Source organism: Larimichthys crocea, chromosome XII (genome assembly GCF_000972845.2).
Source record: "Larimichthys crocea isolate SSNF chromosome XII, L_crocea_2.0, whole genome shotgun sequence".
NCBI classification, from domain to species: domain Eukaryota; kingdom Metazoa; phylum Chordata; class Actinopteri; family Sciaenidae; genus Larimichthys; species Larimichthys crocea.
In genome coordinates this window covers 20,849,261-20,865,805 of record NC_040022.1, presented here as the reverse complement: position 1 = coordinate 20,865,805, position 16,545 = coordinate 20,849,261, and the positions used below count along the sequence as shown (strand labels likewise).

General features: G+C 41.8%; 2 protein-coding genes across 16 annotated transcripts in view; one reads left to right on the top strand and one right to left on the bottom strand.

The window, feature by feature from the left end:
• The window catches only part of cacna1aa (calcium channel, voltage-dependent, P/Q type, alpha 1A subunit, a), an 80,675-nt gene extending 72,488 nt beyond the window's left edge, over positions 1-8,187 (top strand). For 14 of the 15 annotated variants that reach the window (XM_019269785.2, XM_019269782.2, XM_019269780.2 and 11 more), the window contains 3 exons: positions 2,431-2,644; positions 2,895-3,196; positions 4,436-8,187. In XM_019269785.2, the coding sequence (XP_019125330.2) occupies positions 2,431-2,644; positions 2,895-3,196; positions 4,436-5,233 (1,314 nt within the window). In that variant the 3' untranslated portion in view covers positions 5,234-8,187. The remainder of the gene's footprint in view (positions 1-2,430; positions 2,645-2,894; positions 3,197-4,435) is intronic. The other variant, XM_019269784.2, reaches the window with a different exon arrangement.
• Positions 8,188-11,290: 3,103 nt separating this feature from the next.
• Positions 11,291-12,443, bottom strand: ier2a (immediate early response 2a). Its single transcript, XM_010752825.3, has one exon. It carries the CDS (start codon positions 12,327-12,329, stop codon positions 11,757-11,759), a length of 573 nt encoding a protein of 190 aa, XP_010751127.3. The 5' UTR covers positions 12,330-12,443; the 3' UTR covers positions 11,291-11,756.
• Positions 12,444-16,545: the final 4,102 nt, after the last annotated feature.

The following is a 16,545-nucleotide window of genomic DNA, read 5'->3' as shown; positions in this document are numbered from 1 at the left end:
AATTGTAATTGTGTGTGTGTGTGTGTTTGTGACTATGCATATCCATTTGTACTTATATTTTGCTGATCGTCCTCATTGCTGTTGTGACCGTGGTGTCGTTGAGCATTTTCATGGTGACCTTGTCTATACTGTATAACCCTGTTTTGGTGCCAACCACCCGCAGTGTCTGTGGTAAGTGTTTCTCTTCCACCCTCACTGCTGCTTTGGTGTCTAATCAGACTCTGTTTCTCTGTCCCTCCTTTTCTTTCTGTCTCTCTCCTTTCTTCACTGTGGCACATCATCTCTTTTTGGGTTGACCCTCCACCTAATATTCTTTGGTTTTTACTTGTACTTCCTTGTACCCCCTTTTTCTCTTTCTTTGGTTGTCAATCCATCCCTGTCTCCCTTGCTTCTGTCCCTTCCGTCTTCTTCCCTGTCTGGTTCCGTGTGTGACCACACCTTTGGTGTATTTTGTGGCTCTGTGTGTGTGTTTGTGTGTGTGTGTGTGTCTTCTCTGTGCTCATACAGCAGCGAAGGAGAGGGAAACAACGTGGCAGTACCCTCAGTGTATGTACCCTGTCTTCCCTGTCTCGTCTCTCTCTTCCTCTTTTTCTCTTCCTCCCTTTCACACTCCTAAAACTTTTTTTCCCTCATCTGTTGTGTCCTCATGTTGTGTATCATGGCAGGGGTTTATTTCAAATTTATAAGGACAGCTTTTTCTTTTTTTTGGCATGAATAGATTTTATGCCAGCCCAGCTTCCAAACTGATCACAGCATCCTTAGCTTCTTCTCTAACACAACGGGTTTGGAATTGGGCTGAACTCTGCACGTCACCTGTCATTCTCAACAGTCATGCCACACTGTCTTGTGGCCTCTCTCTCTCTCTCTCTCTCTCTCTCTCTCTCTCTCTCAGCTGCTGCTACTGGTGCTTTCGTGCTCCATGTCCTCATGCCTGTGTGCACGTCTAATGATGTTGTCAATGTTTCCCAGTCTGTGTCCGAGTCTCCATTCACACCTGCCCACCTGCATGCAAGAAATTTGTTGAAATGTGTTTAAGTGTGTGTGTGTGTGTGTGTGTGTGTGTGTGTGTGTGTGTGTGTGTGTGTGCGTGTGTGTGTGTGTGTGTGTGATGAGAGACAGAAAGAGGAATGTTTGGCTCATATATTTGTGAATGGATATGTTGTTGGGATTCTCAGTGCTACTCCTATGAGGTCAGATAATCTGCTAATCTGTCAGTTGATTTGTCTATAACTACAAAAACTGACTCACTCAGCTCCCAAATGGATCTAGCACTGAAGTAGCCTGATATGGTTTACATGTCCAGGTCAGCAACTTGTGACACCATAGGCTCTGTCCTGCTGTCCCGCCTTGGAGCATGAGGCCTCACTGCAGAAAGATGTTCTCATGTGGGTAGAGGACTCAGGACAAACCCCTATGTAGCTGCATGGCTGGAGGAAAGCACGCTGAAACAGAGCAGAAATAGACCTGTGCAACCTGGAATGTGCCATGTTCAGGTGTTTATGGGTGGTGAGGATGGAGGACAATCGCAAGTTGTACTGACCCTTCTATCCCATTTTAAGCAAGTTACAGAAGCATGGAAGGCATTGCTGTTTGCCATCATCTGTTTTATTTTATTTATTTTTACTCTTTGTCTTATATATACATTTCCCCCTGTATCAGGGGTCGGCAATTACTGTTGTCTCAGCCCAGAGTGAGTTTTGCTTAATGCTGCTGAATATGGAGAATGAATCAACATTTTTAAAGAAATAGAAATGTTTCATTTTCCCTTGTTTGCCAATACCAGGCTCCCTTTTCTCCTGATAAAAAATCTTGCCATAAATATTTTGGGGTTAAATGCTTTTGAATTAAACATGTTTGATTCAAATAGGTAAGATCCAGTTTTTAATCATTTAAAACATGGTTTTATTAGCTGTCCGTATCTAGTTACTTTTTAACACTTCATTTCAGCACCTGGAGCTGTTCACGTTGACTTATTCAGCGGCCTTGTGCATGATTTTCAATATTACATGGGCAATTAAGATAAGCTGATTTCTATTTATACATAATTTATATATTGCTCCATCTATCTACTCTACTTACTTTTTGTAGGAGATAATAATAAGTGATGGATGGCCAGATTTGGCCCATGGGCTGGTTTTTGCCGACCCCTGTCTTATAAACTGTACGCAGTGTCTATATTTTGAAATGGCATGATCGGGACATAATTACTAATGTGGGAGTGTATAATGGGATGGGATGCAGGAGGAAGGCGGGCGGGGTTTCATTTGAAGAAACAGACCCCATTCACATACATGCATAAATATACACACATGCCTCTTACCCCATAGATCACAGAAAACACCAGCTCAACAATCAAAGAATCAAGGAATCCACTGCATCTTTCCCTCTTTCTCCCTCCCTGCTTTGGTGGTCTCTCTTTTTCTCTCTCAGACCATTAACGATAGCAGTCCCATGAAGCGCTCAGCCTCATCACTGGGCCATAGCAGGTCTGGACGTGGCCACAGAGACAAAGGAGGGATGGATGATTACAACATGGAGCGTGTACCTGAGGAGGGGAGAACTTCTAGACATGGACACCGGCGAAAAGACCGGGGCCATCGGGCATCAGAGAGGTCTCTCTGTCGCTACACGGAGGCTGACACAGGTGGACCACATACACAAACAGCCACGTGATGGTTGGATAGATGATGTATTAAGCAGTCACTCAAGGGATTGTTTAATATTTTCACTTTCTTACAAGATTTATGTTATTTTAATTTGCCTGTATCAATGTGTCCACAAGTAATTAAGCACATTTGACATTTAGTTTTGTGTACTCATTCATTTTAATTGCTGTTAAACTGTGATGTCACGTCATTCACTGCAATAATAACTCCAATAAACTCCACCATCAGGCCTGGGCACAGACCTCAGCACAACCACCCAGTCAGGCGACCTTACGTCCAAAGACAAGGATCGTGACAGAGATCGTGGACGGTCCAAAGACCGTAAGCACCACCACCACCATCACCACCACCATGGCTCTGTGGACAAGGAGCGCTATGTAGCAGAGAGGGGCGGCGAGTATGGACACAGGCACTCCCGCGACAGAGACCATGACAGGGAGCGGGAGAGGGAGAGGGAGAGGGAGAGAGAAAGGGACCGCCGCTGGTCACGATCACCCAGCGAGGGTCGCGAGTGTATGACACACAGACAGGTGGGCTTCTGGGTACTTGTGTGCATGTGGTGTGTAGTTTTGGAGCTTTCTAGTACAAAATACAGAGGCATTAACACATTTTAAGTGTTATACTGAAAAATATAACACAAGGGCCTCTAGTTTGATGGTGCAACTGGTGGCAACTTTTTCTGCTAATAAGCAACACTACTTTAATGCTGCAAGATGTGGCATGTCTGGTGTGGTTTTGTTATGATGGTACACTATATGATGCTGCTCTCAAATTAGAGGTCGAGATGTGTTGTTGTCCTGAACAACACAAAGTTGTGTTCAAAATGGCAAAGATAGTATGGGCCATTTATGTACATTCATATATATGTATGTTTGACTACATGCACACAAACCTATTCATTATTGTTGGTATATTCATGCAAATACAAGTAAATGTTTGTTAAATAAAGTCACCGTTATCAATCACTGTTCCAACAACCAAACAAATATGCATAAAAATGTATATTTGAGTACCTGACCTGCCCCTATCTGAGAGACTGCCAATGTTCTCTCACGTCCCCCTCACTACCTTTCCTTTTATGGCATCTTTTTCCAAACACATAACCCACAATATTTTTTTAAATGTAATAATGTGACGCACATCTTTCAGCCTTAAGCTTTGAATTTTTATGTTATAACTTGAAAAGTATTGCAAAGGAAGAAAAATTACATACATTTTAATAAAAATAGATAAAGATAAAAATGTGATTTTTATCACACATACAGTTTATCACACAGCTCACTCACAACAATTTAAAATCAAATACATTTTATGTATGTTTAGTCATCATATTTACCCTGTACCACATTTGTTGCTCCTGAAATCAACCCTTTACCCTTCTTTTCTCCTGTCGTCTTTTGTTTTCTTTCCTCTGCGTGACATGTTGCTTCTCTATGTATGGTGCTGTCTGGAATCTCATCTTTTTTATCCACATCCTCTGCTCTATTACTTTTTGAAACCTTTCATTTCTGCCTTTCTCTTCTCCACTTCATGTACATTATGACTGGTGCTTTTATTCTTATTGTTGCTGTGGTTCTTGTTCTTGTCTTTTCTTGCTTTTTCTATCTGGACTCTCTTACTTCCTTTTCTGCCTATCGATCTTGTATTCTTACTTTCTCTCTCGATTTGTTTTATACTCTATCTTTCCCATTCTCTACTTTATTCTACATGTTCTGTCGTTGAATTTGTGGTTCGTTCTTTTTATTTGCTTTATTTCACTTTTTGTGTAGGGCAGTAGTTCGGTCAGCGGAAGTCCTGTCCCCTCAACCTCGGGGACCAGTACGCCACGTCGAGGCCGTCGACAGTTGCCTCAGACCCCTGCAACACCCCGGCCCCATGTTACCTACTCCCCTGTAGTCCGTAAGGCCATGCCCACACCACCTGGGGGGCCACAGGGCCGAACCCCAGCCCCCCGCCGCTTTTCTCCTGAGCCACCCCAAGGCCAGGGCCCTCCCCCGGCTGGGCTCCCATTGGCCCACCATGGCACACCCCGCCAGGGTCATCATCCCCCGGGTCGCTGGGGAGACGCAGGTGGAGGCGGCTCCATGGAAGGGGATGGCTGCTTCTACAACCAGGAGTACCAGGACTATGAGCCCCACCATGAACCACCTGCCTATGAGCAGAGCCCCATGCAGGGTGGCAACCCCCACCCCCATGCCTTGGCCAACCACCCACTGCCGCCTCCTCCACAACCACAGCCACATAACCCCCATCCCCTTCCTCCACCCCAGCCACACCCTGTAAACAACCCCCACCCTCATCCACAGCCCAGTCGCACCTCACCTAGGACTGCCCACCATGCGCCCCCGCCCACCACCGCCCTGACTGGGCCTGTACAGGGCCAGATGCAGCCTGCCGCCCAGCGCCGCCTACCCAATGGCTACCGCTCTTCATCACCTTCAACACATCTCCATGGACCTCCACATACTGGACCTCACAAGGTCCCCCCTCCAGCTGGGCATCCCAGGGGTCCCCGCAAGGGCCTGCATGAACCCTACAGCGAGACGGAGGACGACGACTGGTGCTAGCCTCTGGGGATGGGGGAGGGGTGTAAGGAGGAAAAAGAATTTATAGATGGACCGAAAGATGACGATGGGAAGCTCTGAGCGAGAGCACTGACTGCCAAGGGAAACCATGATTCTTTCTTTCTCGTCTGTTCAGTTTTTTCCTCTCCTCCACCGCTTGGCATGTCCCAGGCATGGTGGGCTAGATGAAGGGACAGGTATCAGGAAGAACAGATGAAGCAAAAATGCTGATGCAGGATCTGGAGTAACAAGTGGTGTAGGAGGAGGTAACAAACCACCTCCATGTTCTGCTTGCATTGTTGTTGCATTCATCTCTTGATGCCAAATAAGACCAACCTCAAACTGCAGTTTTTAAGGATGCAAGCAGGAGGGGTGATGGACACTAGTCTTTGTGTGTCTTAAATTATGCCTCTGGCAATGAGCTACAGCCACTTACAAGATGTCAAGAGTTGCGACTCGACAAAAGACACTTTAACAGTCAGAGACAAAAGAACGACCACTGTTTTGTTTTGTTTTGTTTTTTTTTGCTTCTTAAAGCTAACTTCACTTAAGTTAGCTAGAAAAAAGAATCAAATCCAACCCTCCCAGCCACCAGTTGAATATTGATGAGTTTTATCATCTGTGTTTTTAAATGAGAACAAAACTGACAATGAGCCCTCCGCCTGTATGAGGTGAGATGGCTAAGTGGGTGGGAGAGTTGGGGAGTGTTGCACGGGGTTGACAAGTCCTTCGATCAAAATCTAGAGGACAGGATGGGTGTGTTAGGGATGTTTACCCCTGTCCGCTGGAGAACACCCTCCTCAAACAAACAAACAATTCAACCAACCTCAACCTATGACCTATGAAGGAAGAAAAAAAAAAAAAAAAGTGGAGGTGGGTTTCAGAAACAAAAAGAAAAAACAAACCAATAACTGTTTTCTGCAGTATTTCTTCTATTCCTGCTTCTTCTTCCTCCTTCTCTTCTACTTCTTCAAAACATTGAAGCTTGAATCTTCTGTTGCACCCCACACAGCTTCGTTTTTTAGACTTGCGGAGTTGTACACCCTGTGGAATCCTGCATGAATGATACAAAAAATAATAATAATAGCAACAATGAGAATCTACTGTATGCGGGGGGAAAACTTTACTTGGTCATTTCTGTTGTGGTCTTTGGGGTTTCTCTCTTTTTAGTAAAAACGCCTTTCTATTTCTCTTTCTCTCTCTCCTCTGTATGACATTCCTCTCTCTGTACCTTCATTGACACTAAAATCAAGTGACAGAAGGCTATAGGGAAATTGCATAGTTACTGTCTCTATATCTAGAAGGAACAAAATGATTACTTTTTGCTTGCTTGTCTGTATGTTATGTACCAGATGCCTGCCACTGATACAGTTGGAATTGCACATATTATTTGTGGAAGTAACCTTTTGTAACTAAAGAAAATAATCCTTAAAATGATATACTGGGAAGCAGGGTAAAGCGGGTGAAAGATGTGGTGTCCATATTGGTATTGAATGAACAAGTCCGACAAATCAGTCACATCTCAAAGTCTTCCAGGGTTTGGGGTTAAAACAGAGACACCAGAGAGAAAGAGACCAATAGAAAATTGGAGAAAGGAGAGAAACTCTTCATCTTTGTTTTCGTTGTTATTGACCGTAATAATGGATAAACAAATAATATAATAACTTATAATGATCATGATGATCGTGATAATGAGACAGATTGTCCATGTATGGTCTTATATTCTGTTATGTATGTTTATTTTATTTTGAGCCCAGCTAATCATTTTTCCAACCCTGAGGTGGAGCTCTGACCCACAGTTGCATTGTGGGAGAATGAGTCTGTAGGTGGGCAAATGTGAGTCAAAGCTAAAGACTATACAGAATTTAGACAGTGGGTGAGTTTGACTGAAATTTGATTGGTTAAAAATTGGTCAAACAAAGCAGATACATAGATGAGTCTCCTGCAGATGCTTAAGCGAGTTCCACTACCACTTGTGACCTTTCGGTGGCGCTGTATGACAAACAGTGTCCCTCGAGTTTTTTGTACCTTTCCCTTTACTTCACTTCTGATGCAGAGTTGTTATACAGTATCAGTGCACCGAGAATACAGTTTAACTCATTTTCTCACTGGTAGACCACCTCGTCTGTGTTCACCACATGTAAACACAGGCGACTGGAGTCACATAGCTCAGATGGGTTGGAGAAAAGATGTCTGGGCCTTGTCATGGTCCTGAAAACATCTATGTTCTGTGTGCATCACTCCTGTATACCTTTAATTTCTTTCTGTGTGTTTCTCTGTGTGCCTCAAACTAACACTTGTCACTAACGCACACCACTGTCAGCCCCAACATTATTATTAGTATTATTATTATTTAATCTATCTGACCTACATTTTTACCTGGAGGCCTATCACATGTTGACCAGAGAATGCACCGAAAAATTTGAAAAGATAAAAAAACTGCCTATTAGTGTCTTTCCAACCTCAGTGGAATGTCACAGACCAGTATTTTTTTCACATCACTACATTTAAAATCAGAAAGCACACTAGGTATGTAGCTCCTGGTTGTGGTGTGTGTGTGACTGGGTTTCTGAGTGTGTGTGTGTGTGTGTGTGCGTGTGCGTGCGTGTGTGTGTGTGTGTGTACATGAATGAGTATGAGTGTTTCTGGTAGATTTTGGTGTTATATTTTTGTGCTTGCTTTGCTTTCTATTATTTGTCTCCAGAAATTGTTTGAAACCTTAAGATGTTTTAGTCAAATCATTGTAAACAAACTGTGTGTGTGTGTGTGTGTGTGTGTGTGTGTGTGTGTGTGTGCGCGTGCCCCCTGAATGAAACATGCAAAGCCCCAAACATTCACCATCCATCTTTGTGTCTATGCTGCAGTGAAATCCACTAACACGCTGATTAACCACACAAAGTCTTCAAAAAGCAATGTAAAGCCGCTACTGAGAAAAAAAAAAAAGAGTTTTTTTTTTTAAGTACAAAAGATTAAAAAAAAGGAAAAAATATCTAGTTCCAGAAATGCATGTGCTATGTGCATGCCACACCGTGGGTTAACAGTCATCTTCAGGACATAAAAGAAAAAGCAGATTAATGAATTCAGAGGAATAAAAAAAAGAAAAAAAAGATATATAAATAGATGTTTTTAAAAAGCAACCTTTCCTTTTTTCCTTCTATTTTTGAGAACAAAAAAGGTTAAAAAAATTACAAAAAAAAGTGTCTAAAGAATAAAAACACAAAAGAGACTTTGGTGAGAGTCAGTCTCGTTTGTTTTCTTCTGTTTCATGGGATTGAGGCACAACACAACCATCTTCAGGACACCACAAAAAGAACTGTTTTTAATGAAGAAAAAAAAATAATATATACAAAGAAACGAAAGTACAGTTCATACGATGGTGTATTCTCTCTTCTACTTTTTGTGGGGGTCAGGGGGTGCAGGAGCAAGCCAAATCTGATGATGTACTCATTATAACTGGCTGTGGAACCTTTGATCTCTCACTCACTCCCTCTTTTTTTCTCTCTCTCTTTCTTTCTCTCTCTCTGTCTCTCTCTAACTCTGTCTCTCTCACACTCTTATCTGTCGCACTCTCAACCTGTCTCACCGCTATTTCTACCAGTGCATTTTGTAATTCCAAAAAAAAAAAAACTCTTCCTAAAGAATAAAATCCAGAGAGAATGCACACCGCTTTGCCTCATTTCTTGTCCATGTTTTTAACTGTGAAGATGTGTCCTGTGGGTGTGTATGGCTCATATTTTGGTTTAAAGGCCCAGTGTGTAAGATTTAGGCAGCTGTATTTACAGATTATCATATGCATAACTATATTTTCATTAGTGTATAGTCACCTGAAAATAAAAATCTTCATGTTTTTGTTACCTTAGAATAGCCACGTTGGACTTCCATTTTTTTTACAGTAGCTCGGCACAGACAAAAAACAAACAAACACTGGCTCTAGATAGGGTCTTTCGCATTTTAGCGGCCACCATAGTTTCTCCTTGATGCTAGGAGAGGGTGAAATGAGGGGGTTGCAGTCAGCAACTACACCGCCAGATGTTATTAACTCCTACACACTGATCCTTTAAAGGTGCCCTGTGGAATTTTCTTGTAAACAAACAAAAGTTATGTTTACATGTAGCGTTGTTCACCAAAACGCACTGTATGAATCATTGAGTTCCAACAAACATGTTGAATGCGATTCCTTCTCCACAAAACATTTGCAAACCGAATTTATTTTATTTTTATTTATTTATTTTTTACATTTTAAAACATGCATTGTTTCTCTCCATATTTATGAGCTTGCATTCTTCTTCTCTGTCTTTGCTGGCACATTGCTGCGTTTCTTGCATTCCTCCCACCCATGTCGATCAGTGGAACAGTGGCAGGAAAACAAAACGCGGACCCACCAGTTCAAAAATCGTATTAACTTCTTAAAGCTACATTGATTTTGTTTTGGGGGTTTTTTGGCCACCTTAGGGTAGTAGTAGAACAAGCTGTAAACACAACAACATATTATCACCTTTTTAAGTCGTTGTGGTGCAGAGATGGTGCATCAAGCAGAGACAGAGCAGCATTAATGTTCATTTGGAGTCGTTTTCCAGCTGGAAAGTGTAACTCCAGTATTCAGTATCTTTTAGCCCTGTTCCACCAGCTCCTGGTGGAAATATCTCTGCTGTTTCGTGCTGTGCAGGTGGTGTCCAGCAGGTTTTTCAGAGCTTTTCACAGCTTTCTGCTGTAGCAAGGTACAGGGTTGATGGGAGTTGTGGGACTAAACTGAACATGTGAAGGGTGTAAACCATGAGCAGTAATGTACTAAAAAAACACTCTGTAGACCTGAAAGGAACTGCAGAGTTGGGTGATAATTCTCCATTGGTCAGTCACTACTGAGCTACATTATTCACATAACACATATTTGATCTGTCATAAGTAGAAAAAAATCATTAATTAAGTTTTAGTTGAACAAATCTAATGGGCTGAGGAAGGTATGGCAATTTAAATGACACCAGTTGCTCTGAGTGAACTCCATATAATTTGACTTCTTTGATCTGTTTCTGTAGTCTTTGAATTTTAGCAGGTTCGAAAAAACGTCTGATAGAAAATGCTTAGTCATGCAGAGGACATATACGTGTCAGCACATTCATACACAATGAGTGTGTGTGGGAGAGAAAGCAAGAAGGAAGAGAGAGAAAACAAGTGTAATGAAAGTGAACGCAGTAATCAGAACGGAGTTACACAAGAAGGTGAATGTGTGTGTTTGTATAATGTGGATGACGTGAGTATTTTCACAGGCATGTCCAGACAGTTCCGGCCCTCCCAGCACTGTGTACACAGACAGGGTGCTCTGGTTTCAGCCGGAAGAATAAGTAGCACAGTTGGGGCCTCACGGGGCTCACACAGGCACTTCCCCCCACATTCCTTCTTCTGTTTTCCTGGGTTAACCCCTTCCCCCTCCAACATTGGTGAATGCACGTCTGTGTAGGACACTGCATTCCATCCTAATTTAGTATAAAAGTAAATAAAAGCTTGATTTTTATTATAGTACATAATTACTTAAAGGGAAAAAAACAACTTTGGTTACAGCTGGTTCGGTGCCCTGACTGAAAATTACAGTGAGTTGCTGTTACAGATTCTTTTCTACCTAAATTAAAATCAGTAATCACCTTATCTTTACTCAGTTTCTTTCAAAGAATCACTGCACACACGTCTGTAAGCTTTAATCCATAAATTATTTAATGTTTAACCTAACCCTTTGCACCATTCCTGCTGTATCTGTCGTTACTTTATTCGTGTCACAGTAAAACACTCATTGAAGAGCCGGTGGACCCTGATTGTTCTTGGATCTATGGCCAGTCAATAGCTTTGGCCCCCACCCCCCATCAACTCTTTGGACCACAATCTCTTGAATTGTTCCTGCTTTTGTTCTGCTAATCAGTGTGGGAGAGTGTGAAGTTGTGGGGGAAGGAGGCAAAACTTCTTCACACCCAAACCAGTTTCCTGTCACACACACACCTCTTTCACACTGACTTTTTGCACAGGCCCTCTCCAGCTTACACGTCCTTATTATAAACAGCACACAACTCCAAATTATGTAGAAAAAATGTTTAATAAATACTGAGGTAGTTGTAGTCATTGAATGTTTTACAATTGAATTTCATCATCAACACATTTTCCAACTTCTTTCAGCATTTTCCAGCAACACACAATACATTTGCTGATCATTGTCAACAAGCTTCACTTCAACAGACTTGTAAATGTTCACAAAGGCAGATCAAGGCCTCATCGAGTTGAACCAGTTCCTTTTAGTTCCGCCTTTGGCCAGCTCGAGTCAGTCCCTGTGGTGATCCGAGGCCAAACAATTAGGCCAAAAGTCACCGGCACTACTACACACCAACTTGGGGACTGCTTCTGTGATTCCCGTTAACATGCCCCGGCTTGTTCAGAGTCATGTCTGGGACATACTATCCCATACGAGCAGGCTGGAAGGCGCGTCCAGGCTCCCGTGTCGTGTCGAAAAGTTTATACCACTTAATATGCGCGGCCGCGCCGGGCTTCAACACGCTGCGATGACTCTCTGTAGAGGCATGGGGGTTGGGGGTGCCCCCAGTTCGCTGCTGCAGTTCACATAGTCCATCAAAACTGAATTTACAATGAGCTGTGGAGGGCATGGTCCCTGCTCAAGTTTTGCTTTCTTGCACGGCAGAAAGTCCGGCTCCACGGCTGCTTTACCCCGCCTTTTCCTCGAAAGCTGCAGCGGGCCACCCGGGCACTGGTTCTCCTTGTTTTCTGCGTCGTTGCGCGCTGGTGCGTCGCGGTGCAGCTCTGTGGGAGAACCTTGGACCTCCTCTTGGGGTAAAGTCCGAGGCGAATTATGAACCTGAAGGTCCAGCTGAGCACCATTAGGTCCTGTGGTTATCTCACTCGAACATTGTTGTTGTTGTTCACATCCAGATGCAACACTTTCTGTCGGCGCCTGGGCCGCATGGTACATGTCCCGGGCGGATTTCATCACCAGAGTCAAGAGGAGACTCCGGTGGAGACGCAGACCCCCTCTCTGGGCTCGGGAGCTGTACAGTTTCCCCAAAGCCACGACCATGATCCTTTTGGCCTCAGTGCTGACCTCCATGTCACAGCTTGTTTTGATACTAATCCAGGAAAAACAACCAGCGGGTTTGGTTCAGCTCTGCGGGTTCGGTCTGTCCCCTTTGACTTCACACAGGAACTACGCAGAGCGGGTCCGGGTGCAGGACAAGCAATTATCACCTCGTTGACGTCACATAGTCAGCGTCATATGAAAGAGCTCCGCCCACAGGTCGCATACCCGGTCTGCTGTCTGAAACAGGCCTGCAACAACTGGTGTGGGCAGCTGTGGCTATTTTAATCTGCAGATATGAACACATGACTGTTGATATGGAATAAACTGTGCGTTAAAAGCAGCAGGTACACATGACTCATATCTGCTGATGTGACCATCTATAAAGAACATCAACAATAATAATAATTCAATTCAAGGATTCAAGGAGTTTTATTGCCATTACAACACATGTAAACATGGGATGAAACGAAAATTGGTTTCCCCTGGTCCCGGAGCAGCCCAATATCAAATATCAAATATAAAATACAAAAATAAATAATAATAATAATAATTTGGTTTGTTTGACATCAAATTCTACCACAAAAGCTGGAAACAGGAGACACACTTTATGTTTAAATATTATGTGTATATAATGTGGTGGCTTATTTCTTTAATAACCGCTGCTGGATTGCTGGATGGAGAGCTTATTTCTTTAATAACAGCTGCTGGATTGCTGGATGGAGACAGCTATATGCTATTTTTATCTGTTTCAACCATAAATTAAATGTTAGTAAGAATAAATCATCCCAAAGGAAATTAAAAATCAACTTGTGGCAGTATAGGAAACCATTTTGACTTACATTATTTACACAGAGTTAATTGGTTCGGTGTTGATATCAAAATATAGATTAATGCAGGTTTAAATCAGTAAAAGCCATCCTCAAAGCTGCTTCCTTGGTCACACATGGTAAACTGAGCTGGCAAAATAGTGAATATATTAAGGTATATAGTTGTTGACTTATAAAATGCCATCCAGGACACTCTTTGAAGCATTATTACATTTTGTGAGCATGCACAAGAGCAATGTGTTATTGAAATGTATCTAGCTGTTTTTTTTTTTTGTTGTTGCTGTGTTTCATCAGCTAATTCATCTTAGAAAATGTTCTAATTCTAGTTTTTTAGGTTTTACTAAAACAGGTTGCGACACGCAGACAGCTTAGGACTTTAGACTTTGCCCCCTACTTTACAATGGTTTTTCCAACGTTAGGTCAGATGTTGCCAAGTTTTGTTTAGTTAGATTTAGCTCAACTAAATGGTGTTCCATCACCAATGACCTAAAAAAAATAATCATTTGCAGCTTTAAATGGGCATCTGATTGAATCAGAATGTCACATACAAGTCATTTATTTTACTGACATGCAAAGGACGTCTGTTATGTAACATTCAAACTTCTTTTAAAGTGCATTAAACGCTCTCTGATCCCTATGGGAAGTAATCTGAAATAGGCAAGCAAGGAACCCAACTTTCAAATAGTTACATGTTAAATCTAATAAGAATTCAATTTAAAATAAAACATAGTTAGATTTGAAATGTTTTGGACAGGTTTCAAGATATGAACACATTCTGTCTTCACCACAATGCATTTGTTTGATTAGCAAAATCTGAAGCAGGAAAAGTCTAATGTGTGAAAGATATTTCTGTCTGTGTTTAGTCTTCCTCACTCCAGGAATGAACACCACGCCACTGCTCCTGGTTGTCTGGAAGACTTTAACAGTCTCTGAGCTCCAGTCTCACCCATCCCCCCCCAGCGTGTTGCTTCCCTTTGAAGGAAAAAACAAAAGCATGGGTGGAGGTGAACAGACAGATGCCCATATTAAGCACATCCTGCTCCTGTGTCACATGCAGAGGAAAACCCATGACGCAAGTGGAAGCCCTATTTCCTGCAGCCATTTAAAGTAACAGGAGTGAAGGTTGCGTCAGGGCTTGTTACTTCCCTCAGCCCATATTTGGGCAATGGAATCCATTCTAGGAGGTATCAAGATCAAAAACTGCATAGTAATATATATATTCATATATATACTGAATTTAGCTTGAACTGGCTACACTAAATATGACATCAACATGACTACATAATACTATACATTTTGCTCTCGAGCGTCAGTTTGAATGAGTTTAATTCTTAGAGAGAAACAGAGAGAGAGAGAGAGAGAGAGAGAGAGAGAGAGAGAGAGAGAGAGAGAGACACTCTCCCCAGCTGCCATGTATTTCCAGAGGAATTTGTGGTATGCAGGTGATTGTCTCTGATGTGGCTGTAGTTCAACACAACATGCTGTAAATGTCTTAAAAAGTTATACTTGTCTATGTGGCAGGGGTGCATCAAAATCAGTATGCGCCATATGAAAGGAAATTAAAAAAATTCACTACCATGCGTCACCTTTTTAGTTGATTAGTTGCTTCTCTAAAAGACACAATCTGGTTTTTGTTATGGTGACCAATGACATGCCCAAAGATATCACATTTTGCCTTAACCTCCTGATGTTTTTTAAAGTTAGCACAGTCCATACATAGTGAAGTTTGAAGTCACCAGCAGCGGTGAAGGAAAAGTTTTGTGCAGCCACAACATTTCAGTCCAGTAATAGAACAAATAGTGCCCCCCTGTGGTCACATTGTGGAATTGAAGCAAATTTGTAGAACCTGGGTCCTAGTAAAGAGCTGCAATAGATAGATAGATTGGTTACACTCTTAACCCCAACCCTAACCCTAACTGAGATGACAAAACAGTAGATACAGTTGCCTTGCCAGCCGTTCAACACAGGGTGGTGCACTAACAAGGGAAATTGAAAAGTAACTTTACTCTGCTCTGAGCTGTGCAGCGCCCTGTGTCTACTTTGGAGACAAAGTGGAGGTTTGAGGAGGTCATACATGCAAAGAAATGTTCAAAAGATTACAGTGCATCATTCTGAATTTGTTGATCTAGTCACATTTACATAATAATGTTGTCATATGTAAAGAGTTAATTATTGTTTAGCAAGCATTCCCTGCTGAACCAGCTGTTCCACCGCTGCAGTTCCACAATGTGACCACAGGAGGGCACTCCTCAATGTATCATTGGACCGAAAATGTTTTCACAGCTCTTGAAAGTTAACCAAATACAAGTTTACCTCCACCTCACCTCTACTGATTTGAAATTTAACTATGAACTGTTCTGATTTTAAGAACACCAGTAGGAGGTTAGGGAGAGTTTTTTAAATGTCTTTTGAGATGTTATCGGTCACTATAACAAAACTAGATGGTGTCTTTAAGAAAGGAAACTGATCAACTAAAAATAGTGAGACTTGATTGTGAATTATTTGTGACATTTGAGACATTACAGCATATTTAAAAACAAATCTAATATAGGTCTGTCGTCCTCTGCAACTGATGTTTGTTTGAGTGTGGCCACACGAGGGAACAATCTCCTTCTCTGTTTGTTTTTTCTCCACTGCATCATGATTTTTTCTATACCCATGCAAAAGCTTTCAACTTTTACAGCTACTGAGATGCCTGTGCTCCACATCTCAAGAATTGTGTAACATCTCCTTTACTGTAGTAAATTAATTTCCACTATATTTCTATTGCCATAAGAAGATATTAAGGAGCAGTGAAACATCACAACAAGACAACAGATAATACATCACTGGGGTCATATTTCAAGCCACTGACAAAATGCCTTTTAGTTCTGCCTTGGTTTTCAAATATAGTTTTGTAACCCATTATATAATTGTTTTTCTTCACCAGCTATATGCTATTTTATCTGTTTCAACCATAAATTAAATGTAAGTAAAAAATAAATCATCCCAAAGGAGATTAAAAATCAAATTGTGGCAGTATAGGAAACCATTTTGACTTACATTATTTACACAGAGTTAATTGGTTCAGTGTTGATATCAAAATATAGATTAATGCAGGTTTAAATCAGCAAAAGCTATCCTCAAAGCTGTTTCCTTGGTCACACATGGTAAACTGAGCTGGCAAAATAGTGAATATATTAAGGTATATAGTTGTCTTTCAACACAGGGTGGTGCACTAACTTGATTCTGCTCTGAGCTATGCGGTGTGTTGTGTGCTTTGGAGACAAAGTGAAGGTTTGAGGAGGTCATACATGCAAAGAAAACAGAGTGCCAATGGTTTATCTCATACAGAATCCACGTTCAAAAGATTACAGTGCATCATTCTAAATTTCTTACATGATATTATGGTTGTTTGTAAAGAACTGACTGAACTGAAT

Coding starts and splice junctions, on each gene's coding strand:
- ier2a (XM_010752825.3), bottom strand. CDS start 12,329: ATGGAGGTCAGCACTGAGGCCAAAAGGATCATGGTCGTGGCTTTGGGG.